General features: G+C 34.7%; 4 protein-coding genes across 5 annotated transcripts; 3 read left to right on the top strand and 1 right to left on the bottom strand.

Moving 5' to 3' along the window:
• Positions 1-297: 297 nt before the first annotated feature.
• Positions 298-4,679, top strand: LOC103859181 (dnaJ homolog subfamily B member 8). The gene is made up of 4 exons (XM_009136679.3): positions 298-532; positions 697-748; positions 849-916; positions 1,191-4,679. The coding sequence occupies exons 1-4, from the start codon at positions 392-394 to the stop codon at positions 1,608-1,610; spliced, it is 681 nt and encodes a 226-aa protein (XP_009134927.1). The 5' UTR covers positions 298-391; the 3' UTR covers positions 1,611-4,679.
• A 3,114-nt stretch (positions 4,680-7,793) lies between these two features.
• Positions 7,794-10,727, top strand: LOC103859180 (probable polygalacturonase). 2 transcript variants are annotated; one of them, XM_033287048.1, is made up of 6 exons: positions 7,794-8,221; positions 8,359-8,688; positions 8,800-8,920; positions 9,002-9,176; positions 9,244-9,314; positions 9,853-10,727. In XM_033287048.1, the coding sequence occupies exons 2-6, from the start codon at positions 8,560-8,562 to the stop codon at positions 10,497-10,499; spliced, it is 1,143 nt and encodes a 380-aa protein (XP_033142939.1). In that variant the 5' UTR covers positions 7,794-8,221; positions 8,359-8,559; the 3' UTR covers positions 10,500-10,727. The 2 variants fall into 2 exon arrangements, with proteins under 2 accessions (XP_033142939.1, XP_009134926.1); XM_009136678.3 differs by having other exon boundaries at positions 7,794-8,225.
• A 27-nt stretch (positions 10,728-10,754) lies between these two features.
• On the bottom strand, positions 10,755-12,837 carry LOC103859178 (protein DEHYDRATION-INDUCED 19 homolog 4). The gene is made up of 5 exons (XM_009136677.3): positions 12,560-12,837; positions 12,346-12,494; positions 11,479-11,556; positions 11,151-11,392; positions 10,755-11,071 (listed from the first exon to the last, which is right to left on the bottom strand). The coding sequence occupies exons 1-5, from the start codon at positions 12,636-12,638 to the stop codon at positions 10,966-10,968; spliced, it is 654 nt and encodes a 217-aa protein (XP_009134925.1). The 5' UTR covers positions 12,639-12,837; the 3' UTR covers positions 10,755-10,965.
• A 4,099-nt stretch (positions 12,838-16,936) lies between these two features.
• LOC103859177 (proline-rich antigen homolog) lies at positions 16,937-17,661 on the top strand. Its single transcript, XM_009136676.3, has one exon. It carries the CDS (start codon positions 17,060-17,062, stop codon positions 17,525-17,527), a length of 468 nt encoding a protein of 155 aa, XP_009134924.2. The 5' UTR covers positions 16,937-17,059; the 3' UTR covers positions 17,528-17,661.
• The last annotated feature ends 179 nt before the right edge of the window (positions 17,662-17,840 follow it).

The following is a 17,840-nucleotide window of genomic DNA, read 5'->3' as shown; positions in this document are numbered from 1 at the left end:
ATGATCGTATTTATATCTTATAAAATTTAACCTGCAGCCTACAGTATATGATGCCAGCATGAATGAGCATCTGAAAGTTTGCATGGCACGAGCTAATTACAACTTGGCTGGACCTACCGTTACTTTTACCCGTTCTTCTATTTGAATTTATCAGTAATCTTTGATAAAACGTTCTAAATTTTCGATAACTAATGATTTTTTTCTATAATAAATGGGTCATTTTATTTCTCTTCTCTCTCTTCCAATTTAAAATGTCGCTCCCGTTAAGTCTGCCTGCATTCTCTTAACGTCTTCTCATTCTCTCTCTAGCTGCTCACTCCTTCCTTTTTTCACAGAAAACTATTTTCATTCAACTCCATATTCCTGGAATTTTCTTGGAACTATTGTTGCAATGGGTAAGATCCGATCCGGACAGGATCCAAAAGCGGCATTGGTCTCAGAGATTTGTTCGCTGTCGAGATCGCCGATCGCTTGCATTCACATCAACGGCAACTCCGTTTCATGTTTCATCGACTGGTATCTCATTCTCGGTGTATGTTATTTATTTTTCAGTTTGTATATTTCGTTGCCACTGTTTATTTATACATATATTTGTTCTATTTTTATTGTATTGGACGAAGTTTTTAATTGCGTTATATTCAAGTCAACAAAAAACAAAGACAAAGAGAACATTGAATTGTTTATATCATTACACAGATCCAGGAAGATGCAGAGGTCAAGCTCATACGTAAACGATATCACAAACTAGGTCCGGTTTTGTTTCAGTTTCAGTATGAATAATCATAAACATTAGATGTTAAACATTTTTGTTATGACCAATCTCTAAGATAAATCGTTATTTATCTCAGTTATGAAGGTTCATCCTGATAAAAACAGCCACCCAAAAGCAGATATTGCTTTTAAGCTCATCCACGAGGTCAGCCATTTTTTTCTTATTTATATGAAAACAATTTAAACATGAATATAGTTATTTATTTTCTACAATTTTATATCTTATTATTATAAGCTATAAAATGTGTGTGGACATGAACTTACTTAGTAATAGCATCCGCGTGTTATCAATGAACTCATTCATTGTTCTATAACCCGGTTTGGTATGTTCAATTAAGTTTTCTTGAGAAATCCGGTTATTTACGGTTCAAAGATTCGACTCTAGAACTTAATTATGTTGTTGCCTTCGACGCATGTAGGCTTATTTATGTCTTACAGACGAAACAAAGAGAAGATGCTTCAACACAGACCGGCAAAAGAACATATGTCTGAAATGCAGCCGTCTCCCACACAAAACCAAAGAGAATCGCCCAGATACTAAACCGAACCGGTTCTGCCAAACCCTCAGGAACATTAGGGATAAATTTAGAGAAGAGAACAAGGTGATAGAGAGATGTCTAAAGACAAACAGTGCAAGATTTATGGGGAACCTAACTGAGGAAACCCCGGTTTTCGGTATACCGAACCTAAACCGGTTTAGTAAGGAGTTACCGGTTTTTAATCCGACGGATTACAAATTACGGGGTTATCCACATGTGAGAAATCGAGTGTTGGACAACAACTTGTCGGATTGGAAGATGTTCATGAGAAGCAGATCCACATGTGTTCACTCCTCATGATAGATAAATTTTTTTCCTTTCTTATTATTTATAATTCTTCTTTACTTTTAGGTCTATTAAGCTAAGAAAGCACTACTGGCTTTAGTAAATTTATTGAATTATTTCATTGCTCAAAGTTCAAACCGACAAATATTTTTTTTTTTTAATAAGTTAACCGATAAATCTTCCTATAACAGATAATCATCATATGTAACTTATCAGAAAATGTTATCGGAGGGGTAGTCTCTCACAATTGGAGATGATCTCTTAGTCTCTTACAATTAGAGATGATCTCTTAATTAGTCTCTTACAATTAGAGATGATCTTTTCACTATGTATTGGGTCGCCCGATACTATATGATCTTGATTCAGTATAGTCTCATTAGGTTCAATCTCTTACTGCCATGAGACTGTTGCCACATTTTGATTACTTTTGGATATATATTTTTTTGGCAATGTAACTATCCTTGTTCTTAAATCATGTTTTGGTCGATAAAAAATATTATTCCGATAAATAATCATGTTAGATTGTACTATCATTTATCAGACATCTCTGATTTACATTAGAAAATAAAATATTTATGGTTCTAGCCTTCTTTGCTAAGGGTAAGGGATCAGCACAAACATTGCAACTCCTGTTAAGCTTTAATTCTCTAGATAGTTAGGGAAGAGGCGAAAATAATCTTATATAATAAAGTTGAGTTGTCTCTCTCCTTAAGCTATCCACATCATCAACTACATAGGGGCAATTCAAGACACATGTCATACTATAATTCTCAGATTTCGCTTCCTGTTAGCGTCTTGCAAAGTGGGTTTTCATGTTTGCAGAGGCCCAATAGGTAATTTAGGTATTGTGATAGATTCAGAATAGGTCCAAATGCCCCGTAACGCAACTCCTTCTACGTTCCAATCCGACGATTCAAAGTTCCCAGCCACCGCAACCTGTTCGTAACCGTCGACGTTAAACTTTGCAATCACTACAAGCTTTCAACGACTTCTTAATCATTCTGCATATAATATATATATGGACTAGAAGGCATGAATCCACGTATCTCATCGTTTCTCAGTTTTCTCCTCTCCAAAACTCTCCAAAGCTCTCTCTAAGGGCGAGTTTGACTATGGCGATTCTTCTGATTCTGTCTGATTTGAAGGCTGGTCTTGTCAGCAGGCTCCTTTGTTGTTGGGAAGGAATAAGGTCGAGAGCTTATTGGAATTGGAAAGGTAATTTTTGTCAACTGAATATTTTAGATCTTAAAATTATTGGGAAATGTTGTGTTGTTAATGGTTCAAACAACTGAAGTTCAATTTCGTTGCGGAAGTGGGTGTGGATAAAAGCGATTTCAAAGAATTTCTCTACCGAGTAAGAGCTCCGCGGTGAAGTTGGTCGTGTCCATTTTGGATACACTTGTGTTGCTAATTACACTTTCGCATATTTAGTGTTTTCAATGGATCAATCCTAGATTTTAGGAATTGATTTATGGGGGATGATGAGTACTTTTATATAGATCTCCCTTGGCTATAATTTGGAAGTGCTCTGATTTTTGAGCAACGTTTTGGGTTTTTGATTTTTAAAATCGTAGAATCCAGTAGTCAAGTTTGTAAAAGTGGTAAACGCGAAAGAAAAAGTTATAGCAGAAACGATGCATCAACTCTCCCTGGAGATCAATGGCGTTAATAAGAAGAAATTTTATAAAGCAAAAATGTGGGTGAGCCAATGTTGAACTTCAAGGAGTTGCAGGAGTTCAAGCCTGTCGGTGATGATGCCCCTACCACTACTACAAACTTGACTGAAAATAAGGTATGACAACAAACTACTGTATATAGATTAATAGAAAACTTTGATCATGAAAATTTGTTCTTTTAGGACAGATGAGCATGAATCTAGATGGGGAACTTCCATGAGATGATCCACTACATTACTTTGCTGTTCATGCTGTCAAGAGCATCCAAAACAGATCTAACTCTTTGCTACTTTATGAACTTCAATAGGGTGTGCATGCAACCCTGAGGTATGCCTACATGAACAAATTAACGATTCTGAATTGCAAGAATGTATGGTAGATTTGGCTGTCCTGTACCTAACATATTTTTGCAGTCTTTTCCCGCTTCAGGTTTGAGTAAACTTTCTGAGTAGTTTCATATTTTGTTCCAACAGACCGATTTGAGGTTTATGGAGCTTCGTAGATGACATCAGGACTGTCGTGTATACATGCTTTGGAGATGTGTGCTTTTTGAGCTGTGAAACATGACTACTATATAGTGGAGTTATACGGGCATGAGATATCTTTCAAATGGAAAACCTCAGAAAATGGAAACGTACATCAACACATATTTCAATTCGCTATCCTAATGGAGTTTATAGAAGGATGATCTTCTTCTTTTTTTTGATCAATAGAATGAGGATCTCTAAAGGTATCTTCTTTCTTTGAAATTTTAAGTCTATATATATAAGCCCCTCCAACTTTATCGTAGCAAAAAGTGATGAATATGATTAGGAAAATATGATTAGGTGAGATCAACACGGGAACCAGGTGTTTGATTTGATCAAAAGGTAAACAGTGTGTTACATCAGGTAAAGAATAAGATTACTGGGTTCGGTGGAGATAGTTGGAATTATCCAAATTTGTAACTTTCGGTGACGAACAGACAAGTGGTGACTAAGCTAATGGTTTGTGTTTCCTTTACGTACTTGAAACATCCAATATAACCTGTTGTTTCCATCATATAGATTAGTTAGCTAGCAAAGGACTCTAAACTGATGCGTTTTGGAATATATGATGTTTTTGGTCGACATATATTTCTGACTTTACAAATCAAACACAAGAAACACACGTTAATCGTCCGAATCAGACCCACAATGTCCAGGAATATTTTAAAAATGGTTACTTAATTATCTACTAAATTCATAACAATATGAATTCAATCGGATTTTCGTTTCCATGTTCAATCTCGATTAGCAACACTTACAAACCACCATCAAAATGTGAAAGGCATTGGGTTTTGGAATTAGGATTTAAAATTTTATAAAATAAAAAATAAATATTAAAAATTAAAAAAAAAATTAAAAAAAAAATTTCGAAAAAAAAAATTTCAAAAAAAAACTATAGAAAATTTCGAATCTGAAACTGAAACTATAAAAAAATTCTTTTTTTTTTTACTTTTTTTTTGTTTTTTATTTGATTTGTTTTTATTTATTTTTGTTTGTTTATTTAATTTTACACCAAGGGTATTAGGGATATTTTATCCTTTAATGAATATCGTTTTTGTGACTTTCTCTTTCTAATGCCATTTTTGTGACAAAAACTCAAAATGTATTATTATTGACAATTGCCCATTTTAAAACTCTTACTTCTTAGTTAACAAACAAGAAAGAACATGATTTCTGAAAACCAAAATGGAGCCATCAAATTTATTAGAACGAGAACCTATCTTCTGATTTCTTGATGATCAAGCAAAGAAATTGTCTATCAAATTGACTCGGCCATTTCAAACACATTGAAAAGTAACATAATCCATTTGGTAAGAAATTATACATCAATTGTCATTTAAGCGAAATGCATAACGTCCACAAAGAAACCGTTTCATCCTAAACGGATCTCCTATAAAAATGTCTGGTTTATCAACATATTGGTTGAGTTGATTGGAAGTCAGCCTTACTGCTCAACTTAAAGAAGAGAAACAAATATTACGCAACTTACTGATATAAGGCAGATTTCATTACACAGATACAAGATATGATCAACCATTAATCTAAAACATTACACCAAAAATTACTAATTACAACAACAAATGTGACAAAAAAAATATGTTGGTAGACAAGAAAAAATGACTTGAAACAAAAAAAAAAAGTAACACGAAAATCAAGGTCCGGGAACATAGTAAACCAACAAAATAACATCCACCTCCAAATGGATAATAAGCCAAACTTATCCCAAATAAATAAATTTTTTTCGTGCCCTATCACTCCTTCATCAGTCATCCCAAACGCCTACAATCTAAGCTCCAAATCCACATGCAATTAGCTTCTACATTAAGAAAAATTAAAACAATTACCAATAACCAGTATACAATAGCAATAATTGGAGCAAACTAAAGAAAATTTAAAAGATATAAATGCTTACCCTTCTTCGCCACATGCTATCCGTCTTCTTCATTACACACTTAAATAGCACGAAAAACTATCATTTTCTCCTCGGCATAAAACTATAGAAGTACACATCTATTGACCTAAAATAAACCTATAGTTATCACATTATAATAAATTTACAGTTCAAAAATCAGCAACAAAACAAATGAGGACCAACGTTGGGAATTTAGAAACAAAAACCTCTCCTTTCTACTAAGATGATTTTGAAGATATTACTACATTAATTGTATAATGTGACATTTCCTAAAACAAATTATTAATTTACTATTTAGTAGAAACAATTATATATCCTAATGAACAATCAAAAAAAAAAAAAATACCCAACAACTAGAAAATATAAAAACATAATATATGTTTGCTAGAAACCCATATCGACCATCAAAATGTAACATCTCCAACAACATCATACAAAGCAGGTAAAAGAACAGACACACACACAATGTAAGAGCTTATCCACATATACTGGTGATTCAAGGATTATGAACGATTTTGAACTCATTAGAGATTAAAATATACGAACCCGGCGCGTAGCGCCGGAATACCACTAGTTAGCTATAAAGTAAAAGCTAGCCAGTTAATGTGAGTCGTTTGTCTTGATTTCGATTGAAGAAATCTACTTGTTTTTTTTAACATGTCATATATAGTCCAAAGTAATTTGGACATCTCGGTATGTAAAACCTAGAGGATTCTGTGACATTTCGGATTCCAAACTATTCAGCATCCATTCGGCCTTTATGAATCTAGTTCATATGTATCTCAAGAAAATACAAGTGTAACGTGATGGGCTGAAATGAAGCCTATTTAGCCTAAAATTAAGGCTCGTAATGTTGAAGTTCATTATAGACATATATGTGATGTATTCTTAGTTTTTGTTTGTTTGTCTTGTTGGGCTAAATGATTGTAGAAATAATTTTCTTAAGTTTAAAATTGATCCAAAAGAAGAATGTTACATGAGCACATGTGAGCCGTTTCTAACATTAGCTAGCTAAGTCTACACTGCTATTAGAAAATTATAGTATAATCTTTAGGTTAGGACTTAGGAGTTTGATAACAATGCTGATTGCTGACATCTACATAAACCAAGCATAGTTCACGAAATCTAGGGGATTATATCTTGTTTATACTACATTTTAGAACGAAAATTGGAATGATGATTGAACTTTTTAAACAATGACTTGATTTAAGCAAACATAAATTCAGGTTTACAAACATAACCAAAAACACAAAGTGCCAGGCTGGCAAATTAACGTATGATTGGGGGGTAGGACCCGTTCCATTTGCCTCCGCCCTGTCACTCCACATGCTTCCACCGTCTCCTTCTCATTCCCACATTTAGTGCTTTCTTTCAATGTCAAAAAACATTTCTAAAAAGTTATTTTTCCAGTCAGAATGTTTCATTTTATGAGATTTTGTACAACCTAATCGTATTTTTTATAGTTATTAACTAGTATTTGCTAAATTGTTGGCTAGAAAACTATATATAGCAGTATATATTAAAAAAAATATTCACTTAATAGTGTGTTCAATTTTATAGGTGAGGGAGGAAGTAAGCAAAGAAGTATCTTTACTCAAGTGGTTAAATGTTTATTTTACGATTTTTATCGGAATTAGATACTACTAAATTACTGTTTTGCATTGTGAGCTGGTTATGGATCGATTAAACTGATGACAAAAAAAAAATTGGTAAATAGGCAAATACATATTTTTTTTTTTTTGGACAAAGCAAATACATATTCAAAATAGAGTTATTCACGTACATATCTTTTGACTAATATAACTCCAATGTATGAACGGTGATAATTCTCAAATGAGATAAGAGAAACCAGTCAGATAACATTGATGCTGAATGTATATAAGAATGATTCAAGGAAAATATTGCAAATAAAAATATCTTAAAATGTTAGAATGCTACAAAACCAATAATAACAATTGACAGAAAAACAAGAAAACAAAACAAAAAATAAGAGACACATGCATTGTCTAAAACAAAAATACAATTCTGTTGGCTAAGCACAGCTTAAAACAGCCATGTTGAGAAGAAGATTTGTCGGCGATAATACGCTACCAGATCCCTTAATCAACTTGATTCCAAACCGATATTATTTGCTAAAAATAGTGTTTTAACATTTATTATTATTATACATTAATGATTGCATTTTGTTTTTCTCTTACTCTGTCTTTCCTAACATAATATTTTTATTCTCCCACTGTCAATTTCCTTCCTATATTCTTCTATTATTTTCCTTTTTTAAATCAATCTATTATGCTCATATAAGGCTGTCATTTCGGCGTCAATCTTCTTCCTTACCTTATTTTTTTCAATTTATAATAAATTAAATTTCTGTGTATTAAAAAGCTTCTCTGTTGTGTATTAAAAAGCTTCTTCTTCTCCTTCTCTCTTTCTCTGTGTTTGGTTACACTTGGCACGTAAGGTTCTTGCCTTTATAGCTTTTTATCATCCGACAGCTTCATTACAAATAAAGATGTCAGTAAGTGTGTTCTCTCTTAGTTATATATTTGTCCCTTTCTTCTCGGTCTTAGAGCCAATTTCAAACAAAACTCGAAACTCTCTGTTTTTCTCTGTTTCATTACATTTTCTTGGTGTTCTTGCTCTTGTCGCAGGGTGCATTAATCTTGGTGTTGGCGTTAACCAGTTTGATTCCGGTTTACGCAAAGACTCACGGCGCCGGAAGAATATGCGACGAACTTGGGGGGAGGTCGTTGAGTACGAGACCGCACAGCGTCTCAATCGCAGAGTTTGGAGCGGTTGGAGATGGCAAAACGCTCAACACTCTCGCGTTTCAAAACGCAGTTTTCTATCTTATGTCATTCGCCGACAAAGGTGGGGCCCAGCTCTACGTCCCTCCCGGAAAATGGCTCACCGGGAGTTTCAGCCTCACCAGCCATCTCACTCTCTTTCTCGAAAACGGCGCCGTTATAGTTGCTTCTCAGGTATAATAATACTTCTTCTCCTTCTCACATATAGTCCTAAACTTTGATATGGAGCAGGAAAACCCCAAATATTAATGTTTTTATGTTTTGGTGTGTCTGTTACTACAAAAGGATCCATCGCATTGGGGAGTTGTTGAACCATTACCATCATATGGACGAGGGATTGATTTGCCTGGGAAGCGATACAAGAGTTTGATAAGCGGTCATATGCTACATGATGTTATTATAACAGGTAATAATAACAATGCTTTGTGTATACGTCCTTTTGATCTCATTATGTTAGTTTACTCACTTTATGATTACTCCTTTTTAGGTGATAATGGTACTATAGATGGTCAAGGATTGGTTTGGTGGGATCGGTTTACTTCTCATTCCTTAAAGTACAACCGTCCTCACCTCGTTGAGTTTATTTCTTCCCAAGATATAACTATCTCGAATGTCACGTTTTTGAACGCACCGTGTTATACAGTCCATGCAATATACTCTAGGTACGAGCTAGCTTAAGCCTAAACCATTTGGTAACTCTCTTGATTCTAACCATTTTCACTAATGCAGCCATGTATATATTGATAAGATATTGGCTCATTCTTCTCCTGGATCTCCTTATACAATCGGCATTGTACCAGGTTAGTTGTCTCTGTTTCTAGTTGATTAAATTTTTTTTGCCCAAATCTCTTATATATTAGTATCGGTCATTTAAACTTTCGATATAGAATCTCAACACGTCTCTTGGAGATAACGGTAGTTCTTATGGGCATATCCTATATTCAAAAATCGCTAGACGCTTTATATGAGATTATTGATTAGGCGTGTATCTAAACCAATTTTTTGAACGGCTATACAGATTTTTTATTTTAAAGCACTTAAGAGCCGTCTGCACTGATTTTTAGAACACTGAGCATATCTCTTCATTTTAAGATCGATACTAATTCTTCTTTTGGACCATTTTATTTGAGTCAACAAACGAAACTCTCTGCCATGTTAAGTTTCATATGTTTCTAACTCAAAACTAATGATTGGATTAGCCAAATTTTAAATATTAGTGTTGGCCTTTAAAATTTATGCGGAATCTCACTACAAATATTAAAATACAATAGCATATGTTCAACTAGTTTTATGTTTAAGAATATATAATTGACTCCTTTGTTGTTAATTATTCTGCAGATTCTTCTGATAATGTGTGCATCCAAAACTCTACCATCAACATGGGGTACGACGCGATTTCACTCAAAAGCGGTTGGGATGAATATGGAATCTCCTACTCACGTCCTACTGAAAACGTTCATATAAGAAACGTCAACCTTCAAGCAGCTTCTGGTTCATCTATCTCCTTTGGTAGTGAAATGTCAGGTGGAATATCTCATGTCGTGGTCGATAACGCCTTTATACGCAACTCACTAACCGGCATTGCCTTTAGAACCACTAAAGGAAGAGGCGGTTACATCAGAGAGATCGATGTTTCGAATATCGATATGTGGAGGATAGGTACTGCTATTGTGGCTAATGGTAGCTTTGGTTCTCATCCGGATGATAAGTTTGACGCAAATGCTCTTCCCATAGTTAATGGCATTAGATTAAGCAACGTTTCTGGAGTAGATATCGGCGTTGCGGGGGAGTTGTTTGGGATCAAAGAGTCTCCGTTTAGGTCAGTGGCTTTATACAATGTTTCTTTGTTGATGAGCTCTGGTTCTTCTTCTTCTGATGGTTCTTGGAGTTGCTCCTATGTGTATGGGTCTTCTAAGCTCGTGACACCTGAACCGTGTCCCGAGCTTATGAGAGTTAATAATGGTTATGGTAGAGCTACATTCTAAAAAAGAAACAAGGGGATTCTTTCTAGGACTCATTCATATTGGTGAAGTTAGAAAAGGTCAGATTCTTTTTTCACCTCAAATAAACCAACATGATCTGACCTCAGACCATGCATGTTCCTTTCAGTCCGTTTTTGTTTTTAATTTGTTTTGCATATTGTGAGATGACAAAGTCTGTACAGGTTCATTTTTTTTTAATACAATGTGTAATCAAAGAAATTTTGTTTTTTTTTTTTTAGTTTCAATTTTCTCTTGTCATGATTCAAAGACCATTTCATGTTCTCTTGTCTTTTCCCAAAACGTATTTTTTTAATTAGAATCTATGAACGTCTCAACGAAAAGAAAGTATGCACAACCAAGGTTTCAACGTACAATGACAGTAAGATATGGATTAAACTCTGCTTCCCCTTAACTTGCAAGCTTTTCTCCATCATACATTGAGAGACCACTCTAACAATTTTCAACCGCTCTAGTAATCATCTCCAAGCATGGTTGACAAGAACAAACCTCGCACAAACTCGCTCTTCTTCGCCTTCTCTTGATCTTCACCTGAAAGTGGAGCTTCTTGAATGTCTCTACACAAAACAAAAGCCAAGAGTCCAAAGTGAGAAAGAAGCTCTCTATTGTTTTGCAGATATATACATATTATTATACCTTTTGAGAGATGCCTTATGCGAGACTTTTGTAGCTGAGGTTCCTTCTACAACAGATTTGCTTGAAGGAGAACTAAACATAAAGGATGACAGCAACGGATCAGAATCTATATTCGTTGAAGAAGTGAAACTTGAAGAAGATCCACCAAGAAGTGACTGTAAGTTTGCTTCTCGGAGTTCTTTCTTTAAAGCCAGATAAGCAGAGCTGTATCCTCCTTTTCTCAACCTTCTCCTTCGCTGCACGTAGAATCTCACATCAAGGAATAAACATAGAGCTAAGGTATAAAACAGAACAAAGCATCAGTTAACTTGTAATAAAGAAAGGATATCTTGAAAAAGTTTGCATGTTGCGTAGTGATGTGGCCAACGATATCTAACCCCACCCTCTTTGTGCATACAGGACAGACCTGAGAGATAACAAAGATCATATTGTTTCAACGCCAAGTCTAAGAGAAAGCAGATAAGGATCATGAAAGATCACTAATTACTTATTACCAGCTAATGAAGAATACTCAATTTAATGAAAACAATCCAAAGATTGGATTTCATAAGGCTGCTAAATGGGCTCATCTGATAAGAAGAAACAAGAGGTTGGCAGAGAGCATTTTAACGTCACCAAGAACAGAACATAAAACCAATAAAGCTTCAGACTTTCTAAAAGAGGAAACCATGTTTTGTAACAATCTGAACAATGCTGAGGGTAAGACCTGACCAAACCTAAGAATCAGACAAAACTTGCCTCCACAAAGCTGTTAAATGGGCTCATCTGATAAAAGGAAACAACAGGTAGGTAGGCAGAGCATTTCATCATCACCAAGAACAGAACATAAAGCTAACATTTTCAATTACATTCAAAGCTTCAAACTTTCTAAATAAGAAACAAAAGTTTGTAACAATCAGAACAAATGTAGAGCTAAAGACCTGGCCAAACCTAAGAATCAGACAAGTCCTGTCTCAAAAGACATATCATTTAGAGAAGGGTAAGAAGAAACAACAGGTAGGGAGAGGAGAACATAAAACCAACATTTTCAATTTCAAGCAAAGCTTCGAACTTTCTAAAAAAGGAAGCCATGTTTTGTAACAATCCGAACAAAGCTAAAGCTAAAGACATGACCAAACCTAAGAATCAGACAAGTCCTGTCTCCAAAAGACAGTAACATTTTTAAAGAAGGGTTTGATGATGATTCGTTAATTACCCCGTTCTTGACCTCAACAGGATGCTCTTCATCAATGTGACAACAGAGCCCAACAATGTCAAAGACCTCCGCGCAAAAAGGGCATATAAACTCCGACTTCAAATCGTCTTCTCCTTCAAGATCCTCGTACCCTCCACCTATATACAAATCTGCCCCCACCAATTTAACGGATCAGTCTCATGATGAATCCTGAAAATAAAGAAGAAGCGCGAACCTGATCGAGATTGACACCGTCGAGAAGAAGAAGAGGATGAGAAAACTGAGGGACAATTAATCCATGAATTGGAATCCATATTCCTCTGATTGTTACAGGATACAGAGAAGAATTGAGATGAAAAGGAGAAAACTTTGAACGTGATGAACGTAACCCTAGAAGACCGGAAGAGAGAGAGAAGGGGAAGAACAATGGAAAAAGAGAAAGAGAAAGAGAAAGAGAGAGAGAGTGGAAGCTAGACTTATTACCGAACTACAAGTTCGCAAAGACACGAGTTTACAAAAAAGAAAAGTCAAGATAATATTTACATGTTTTTTTTTTGTCAGCGATGACATTTACATGTTATACCCTCTAACTTTTGTCTTATTATAGTTTAAACCCCGTTTAATATCAGTCGTTCATGCGGTTTGGTTTGGTTTGGTTTGGTTTGGATTGGACCGAACATAAGAGAGGTGTTTCGCTGTACTTATGCTTCACACGTGTGCCGGCGGTCAACCACTGAGAAAAGAGACTGCCACAAAGTTAACTGCTTCAGTGACTAGTAAATAATTTTAATTTATCCCAATAAAGGTAACAAGGATTCTGCTATGATGAATTGTGTCAGTGATAGATAACAAAACTAGCGGATGTTTGCTGACTTCCATAAAAAATAGAACTGAATTATATTAAAATGATTTACGCAAAAATAATTATTTTGAAAAGAGTGTGTTAATCTAGTTAAAATTAGTCATGGTTCAGAGTCGAATGTTTTATCAATTTCACAATCAGCTTTACATACACCTGATTGTTTGATGGAAGGTCTGAAGGGAAGGGGAAGGAAGATAATTGGCTTAGGAAAATTGCATTATTGTATTTGTATTAGATCATCTGCGGATTCATGTACGTGATATTCCTTTATTATGATTAAAATTCGATGGCGACATGAGTCATCTCCAATTTGTAAGAAAAAAAGAAGCTGCATGTGAAGGAAGGGAATAAAGTGATGACTTTACTATCAACAAACAAGGAAGAATCCGATAAACATGAGACATTTACATACAGAGACACATTATGTCTTTTACTTTTAGAGACACATTCTATAGTTGGGACACATTGTCCATATAGCTGTTCTTTCGTGGACGGAATTACCCCTGCTTTAGGTGGAAAGAGAAGTTTGTTCTCTTTAAGAAATAAACTACATGGTCAATTGGATTTGGTCACACAATAACTTATTTATATTAGATTTTGGTTTGAGTGACTAAATAATTGTAACTTGACCGATGAGTTGCAATTTTTTGTATTTTTTTAATATATTTTTATTATTTTTATAAGTTCACCTCTCGTTCCTTAGTTTGATTATTTTTCAAATATTAAAGTATAAAAATTAAAAAATTTGACATAGTAAATTTTAGCTTTTTATCTTCTACATTTTAACATCCATTAACATATATTTTAACCATTTGATGTCAGATTTTTGGATTAAGCATTTGTGGACAAATGAAATATGGATATCTATATTGTGGATAGAAAAAAAAAGTGGATTCATGAGTTGTGAACACGTAAATTACAAATGAATTATAGAAACAAGAATTATGGACAAGCAAACTAAAATCTATTTAATTATTTTTTTACTTGTTATATGTACATAAATATAGTAGAAAAGTTAAGTAAATCTGAAAAGTCATCGAGCATAATCAATAGAAGATTTATGGACACAAAAAATGTGGACGCAAGAAACGTGGACACTTAACAGATACTTATGGATAGATATATATGGACGCAATGCTTGTGGTTACGATGAACCGTTGACAAAAAATAAACTATTATTCTCTGTTCTCTGCTAATTTAAGAACAAAGAGACGAAAGTTGAGATATATCATTAGAAACAAAATAAACCTAAAATGGTTCGATTTTGAAGCAAAAATTGCACATTGCATCAAGTGTTTGTGGACACGAAAAATTGTGGAAGAGTTAGATATGAACATACACATTGTGGATGGTAAAATTATGGACACGGGAAAATGTGGACACATGAATCAAGGTTTTGTGCATGAAGATCTTGTGGATGAGGTCTTATGTTCAAGGTTTTGTGGATGAAGATTCGGCATCCACCTCCACTAACCACCACCATTGTATCCATACTCACGTCTTCCACCATCGCTTCCACAACCACCACTGCCTCCACTACGGTATCCACCGCTTCTTCCACCACGCCCTCCACAGCCACCACCATCGTTTCCACACGGGACTGAGCCTAGAGAAAGGGGTTCAATTTCTCAAGATGTAAAAAGTTCGGGTTTGGACCGAGAAGACAGAGTCAAGTAGTTGTTTTAAGAAGCGGGATCTAACCTTCAATTTGGAGTTAATATGTGAATCATCAGAGGCGGTAAAGAACAGAGTTTCGAGGTCGAGAAACAGAGATCGAGATGTCAATTTTGATTTCGGGAAGAAATTCGGGGAGAAAGAAAACGTCGAGATTCAGGGAGAAAGAAAACGTCTATAGAAGGAGAAAGGGGTTCAACTTCAGATTTCGATTTCTGAATCTAAAAGATGTCGGGGAAGAAAGAAATTAGGGTTCATTAGAAACGGCGATAGATTTTGTGAAGATAAAGGAAGATATAAGATTATTAGAAATGTTTTATTCATTTTCACAAAAGGTAAAAAGATTATATCAGTTTGGTTAGTTGGATTGGCTAACAAGAGTTACCTCTCTCTTTGCCTCTCTTAGTTGAAGGTTTCCTAGTTGGAGGTTATGTTGGTAAAACTAACATGAGAAAGTGTGTTACATAGACAATGTGTCTCTTAGTGATATTGTAAACTCAAATTGTGTCTCCCAGCGTAAATATTTCGTCAAATGTTTTAGTCATGGTTCAGAGTCGAATGTTTTATCAATTTCACAATCAGCTTTACATACACCTGATTGTTTGATGGAAGGTCTGAAGGGAAGGGGAAGGAAGATAATTGGCTTAGGAAAATTGCATTATTGTATTTGTATTAGATCATCTGCGGATTCATGTACGTGATATTCCTTTATTATGATTAAAATTCGATGGCGACATGAGTCATCTCCAATTTGTAAGAAAAAAAGAAGCTGCATGTGAAGGAAGGGAATAAAGTGATGACTTTACTATCAACAAACAAGGAAGAATCCGATAAACATTTTGACAGCCAACACATATGGATCTTTTGTCTCCCTTTGCCTTTGTTGCTTTGTTTGATTCTCTTTATCTTTCTTTTTCAAAGTTCAAATCACTTCACTCCACTCCACTACATTCACATTACCTAAGATAAATAAATTGGAAAACGTTCGAAAGCAAAATTCAGTTTTGTCTTTGTCACTTTAGCAAAATGTGGAAGACCTTTTTCTCAAATGCAATTTAATCCTATTGGTATTTTGATACATGATGATTACACCGTTCCTTTTGCATGAAAGTAACTTTATATGTAAACTGAAAAACCTTTTACATCAATATAGGGTGTGACTTTCCATTGGCCCTATTGGTTGGCTGAAAACCTTTTACATCAATATAGGGTGCGACTTTCCATTGGCCCTATTGGTTGGCTATCGCAACCACCGTTCACTTACCTTAGACCAACTAGGTATTCAAGGTGGTAGAGTTTACTTCAAATAATGGAATACTATTGATCCTAGGTGCTCGTAGTGATACAATATCACTACTCTTTCACACTGTCATCGTTGGTAAATTATGAATAAATGCATGCAATCGAATTTTAAAAAGAACAATAGAGTCAGGTAAAAAAAAACCAAAAATAAATATAGAGTCAGTTATTAAGAGAAGTACTAAAGGTATGTAATTAAATTTGTCTACTCTTCACACTGTTGATCTTGTGGTGGCGTTGGCTTAATGCTTATAAGAGCATGTCAATTGGTAAAACTCCAATAGATATTTCACCAATAAAATAATGAAATAAAATATAAATATGTAAAAAAAATGAGAGATTTCATTTAAAAAATAAAACTTTTTAATAATTCAAAACTATTCCAGATAGGTGCTTATTATTAAGTGTTTTGTATTTTTTTTAGATTAAAATTTAATTAAGTATTAGACCAAATTTTTTTTATTTAAGTAGTTATAATTTAGTAAAATATTTTTACTTTTTGTTTTAGATATCTTAACAATGAAATTGTTCTAAATGTAACCATTTCCTAGAACCCTCGCGATTTAAACTACAATCCATCACAATAGAATAGATGTAAAAATAGAGTCTAATAAAAACTAAATTTATATCGTCTAAGACTAAATATTCGAATATAGTCATATGCCTACAAATGGTAGAGGTTAAAAGATAATGACATATATAAAATACACATATCTTTGAATATATAAAATAAAATTTTCTAGAAAATAAAAAAATAATTAAAAATATGAATTTCCTTGATAAAAAGAAGTACACTTCTACTCTGAGCCTCTGAATGTGCTTCTTCCTCTCTCTCTCTCTCTTATCACTTGATCTTTAATCCTCTCAGTCTATCATTTGCCGTCAGCAAAACTTCTGACAATGGAAGCAATCAGATTCTCAAACTTGTCAGCTCTTCTTATACTGCTACTACTGTCACTGTCTCTCTGCGTGACGTCAAAGGACCAAACTGTTTCTTGCACAATGTGTTCCTCTTGCGACAATCCATGTAACCCTGTCCCGACGTCTTCTCCTCCTCCTCCTCCTACTCCTCCAAGCTCCTCCGGCGGAAGCGGCGGCGGCTCTTATTACTATTCTCCTCCTCCTCCTCCTTCAAGTTCAGGTGGTGGTAAATACCCTCCTCCGTACGGAGGATATGGAGACGGTGGACAAAGTTACTATTATCCGCCTGCTTCTTACGGCAACTTCCCGACGCCGCCTCCACCAAATCCCATCGTTCCTTATTTTCCGTTTTACTATCACATTCCTCCTCCGGGTGATTCTGGATCGGATCGTTTGTTGGGTTCTCTTCTCTTTGTTATTTTCTCCCTCTTGCTTTGTTTTGGGTGACTGAGAAAGATAATTATCCAATGAAACCTTCTCTTTTACTTTTACTTTTTAACCATGCTACTATGTTTTACTTTCTGTTGACAATTTGTATTTAACGTTTCTTTATTAACATCGTAATTAATCGTTGGTATGAATCTTAGCTAAGAAAAACATTTTACAAATAAAACATTTTTTACTAGAGAATCTGACCTTTATGTAAAGCTTAAAGCGTTTATAGCTGGTGAGTTTCAGTTGCTCTGTAAATAACGAAGTCCACTCCACACAATACAACTAACTAGACAAGTCGATGACGATCAGTTTCACTTGCCCTATT

This window comes from Brassica rapa, chromosome A03 (genome assembly GCF_000309985.2).
Source record: "Brassica rapa cultivar Chiifu-401-42 chromosome A03, CAAS_Brap_v3.01, whole genome shotgun sequence".
NCBI classification, from domain to species: Eukaryota; Viridiplantae; Streptophyta; class Magnoliopsida; order Brassicales; family Brassicaceae; genus Brassica; species Brassica rapa.
Note: the sequence above shows the minus strand (reverse complement) of the source record. Positions and strands in the feature narration are given on the sequence as shown.

What these genes read in the sequence shown, in the direction of transcription:
- LOC103859181 (XM_009136679.3), top strand. Translation starts at nt 392, where the DNA reads ATGGGTAAGATCCGATCCGGACAGGATCCAAAAGCGGCATTGGTCTCA. An exon ending in ACTGGTATCTCATTCTCGGT is followed by an intron (nt 533 to 696) that starts GTATGTTATTTA and finishes ATCATTACACAG; the next exon opens with ATCCAGGAAGATGCAGAGGT. An exon ending in CTTTTAAGCTCATCCACGAG is followed by an intron (nt 917 to 1,190) that starts GTCAGCCATTTT and finishes CGACGCATGTAG; the next exon opens with GCTTATTTATGTCTTACAGA.
- LOC103859180 (XM_009136678.3), top strand. An exon ending in GTCCATGCAATATACTCTAG is followed by an intron (nt 9,177 to 9,243) that starts GTACGAGCTAGC and finishes TCACTAATGCAG; the next exon opens with CCATGTATATATTGATAAGA. An exon ending in TACAATCGGCATTGTACCAG is followed by an intron (nt 9,315 to 9,852) that starts GTTAGTTGTCTC and finishes ATTATTCTGCAG; the next exon opens with ATTCTTCTGATAATGTGTGC.
- LOC103859178 (XM_009136677.3), bottom strand. Translation starts at nt 12,638, where the DNA reads ATGGATTCCAATTCATGGATTAATTGTCCCTCAGTTTTCTCATCCTCT. An exon ending in AACATGCAAACTTTTTCAAG is followed by an intron (nt 11,393 to 11,478) that starts ATATCCTTTCTT and finishes GTGAGATTCTAC; the next exon opens with GTGCAGCGAAGGAGAAGGTT. An exon ending in CATAAGGCATCTCTCAAAAG is followed by an intron (nt 11,072 to 11,150) that starts GTATAATAATAT and finishes TGTTTTGTGTAG; the next exon opens with AGACATTCAAGAAGCTCCAC.
- LOC103859177 (XM_009136676.3), top strand. Translation starts at nt 17,060, where the DNA reads ATGGAAGCAATCAGATTCTCAAACTTGTCAGCTCTTCTTATACTGCTA.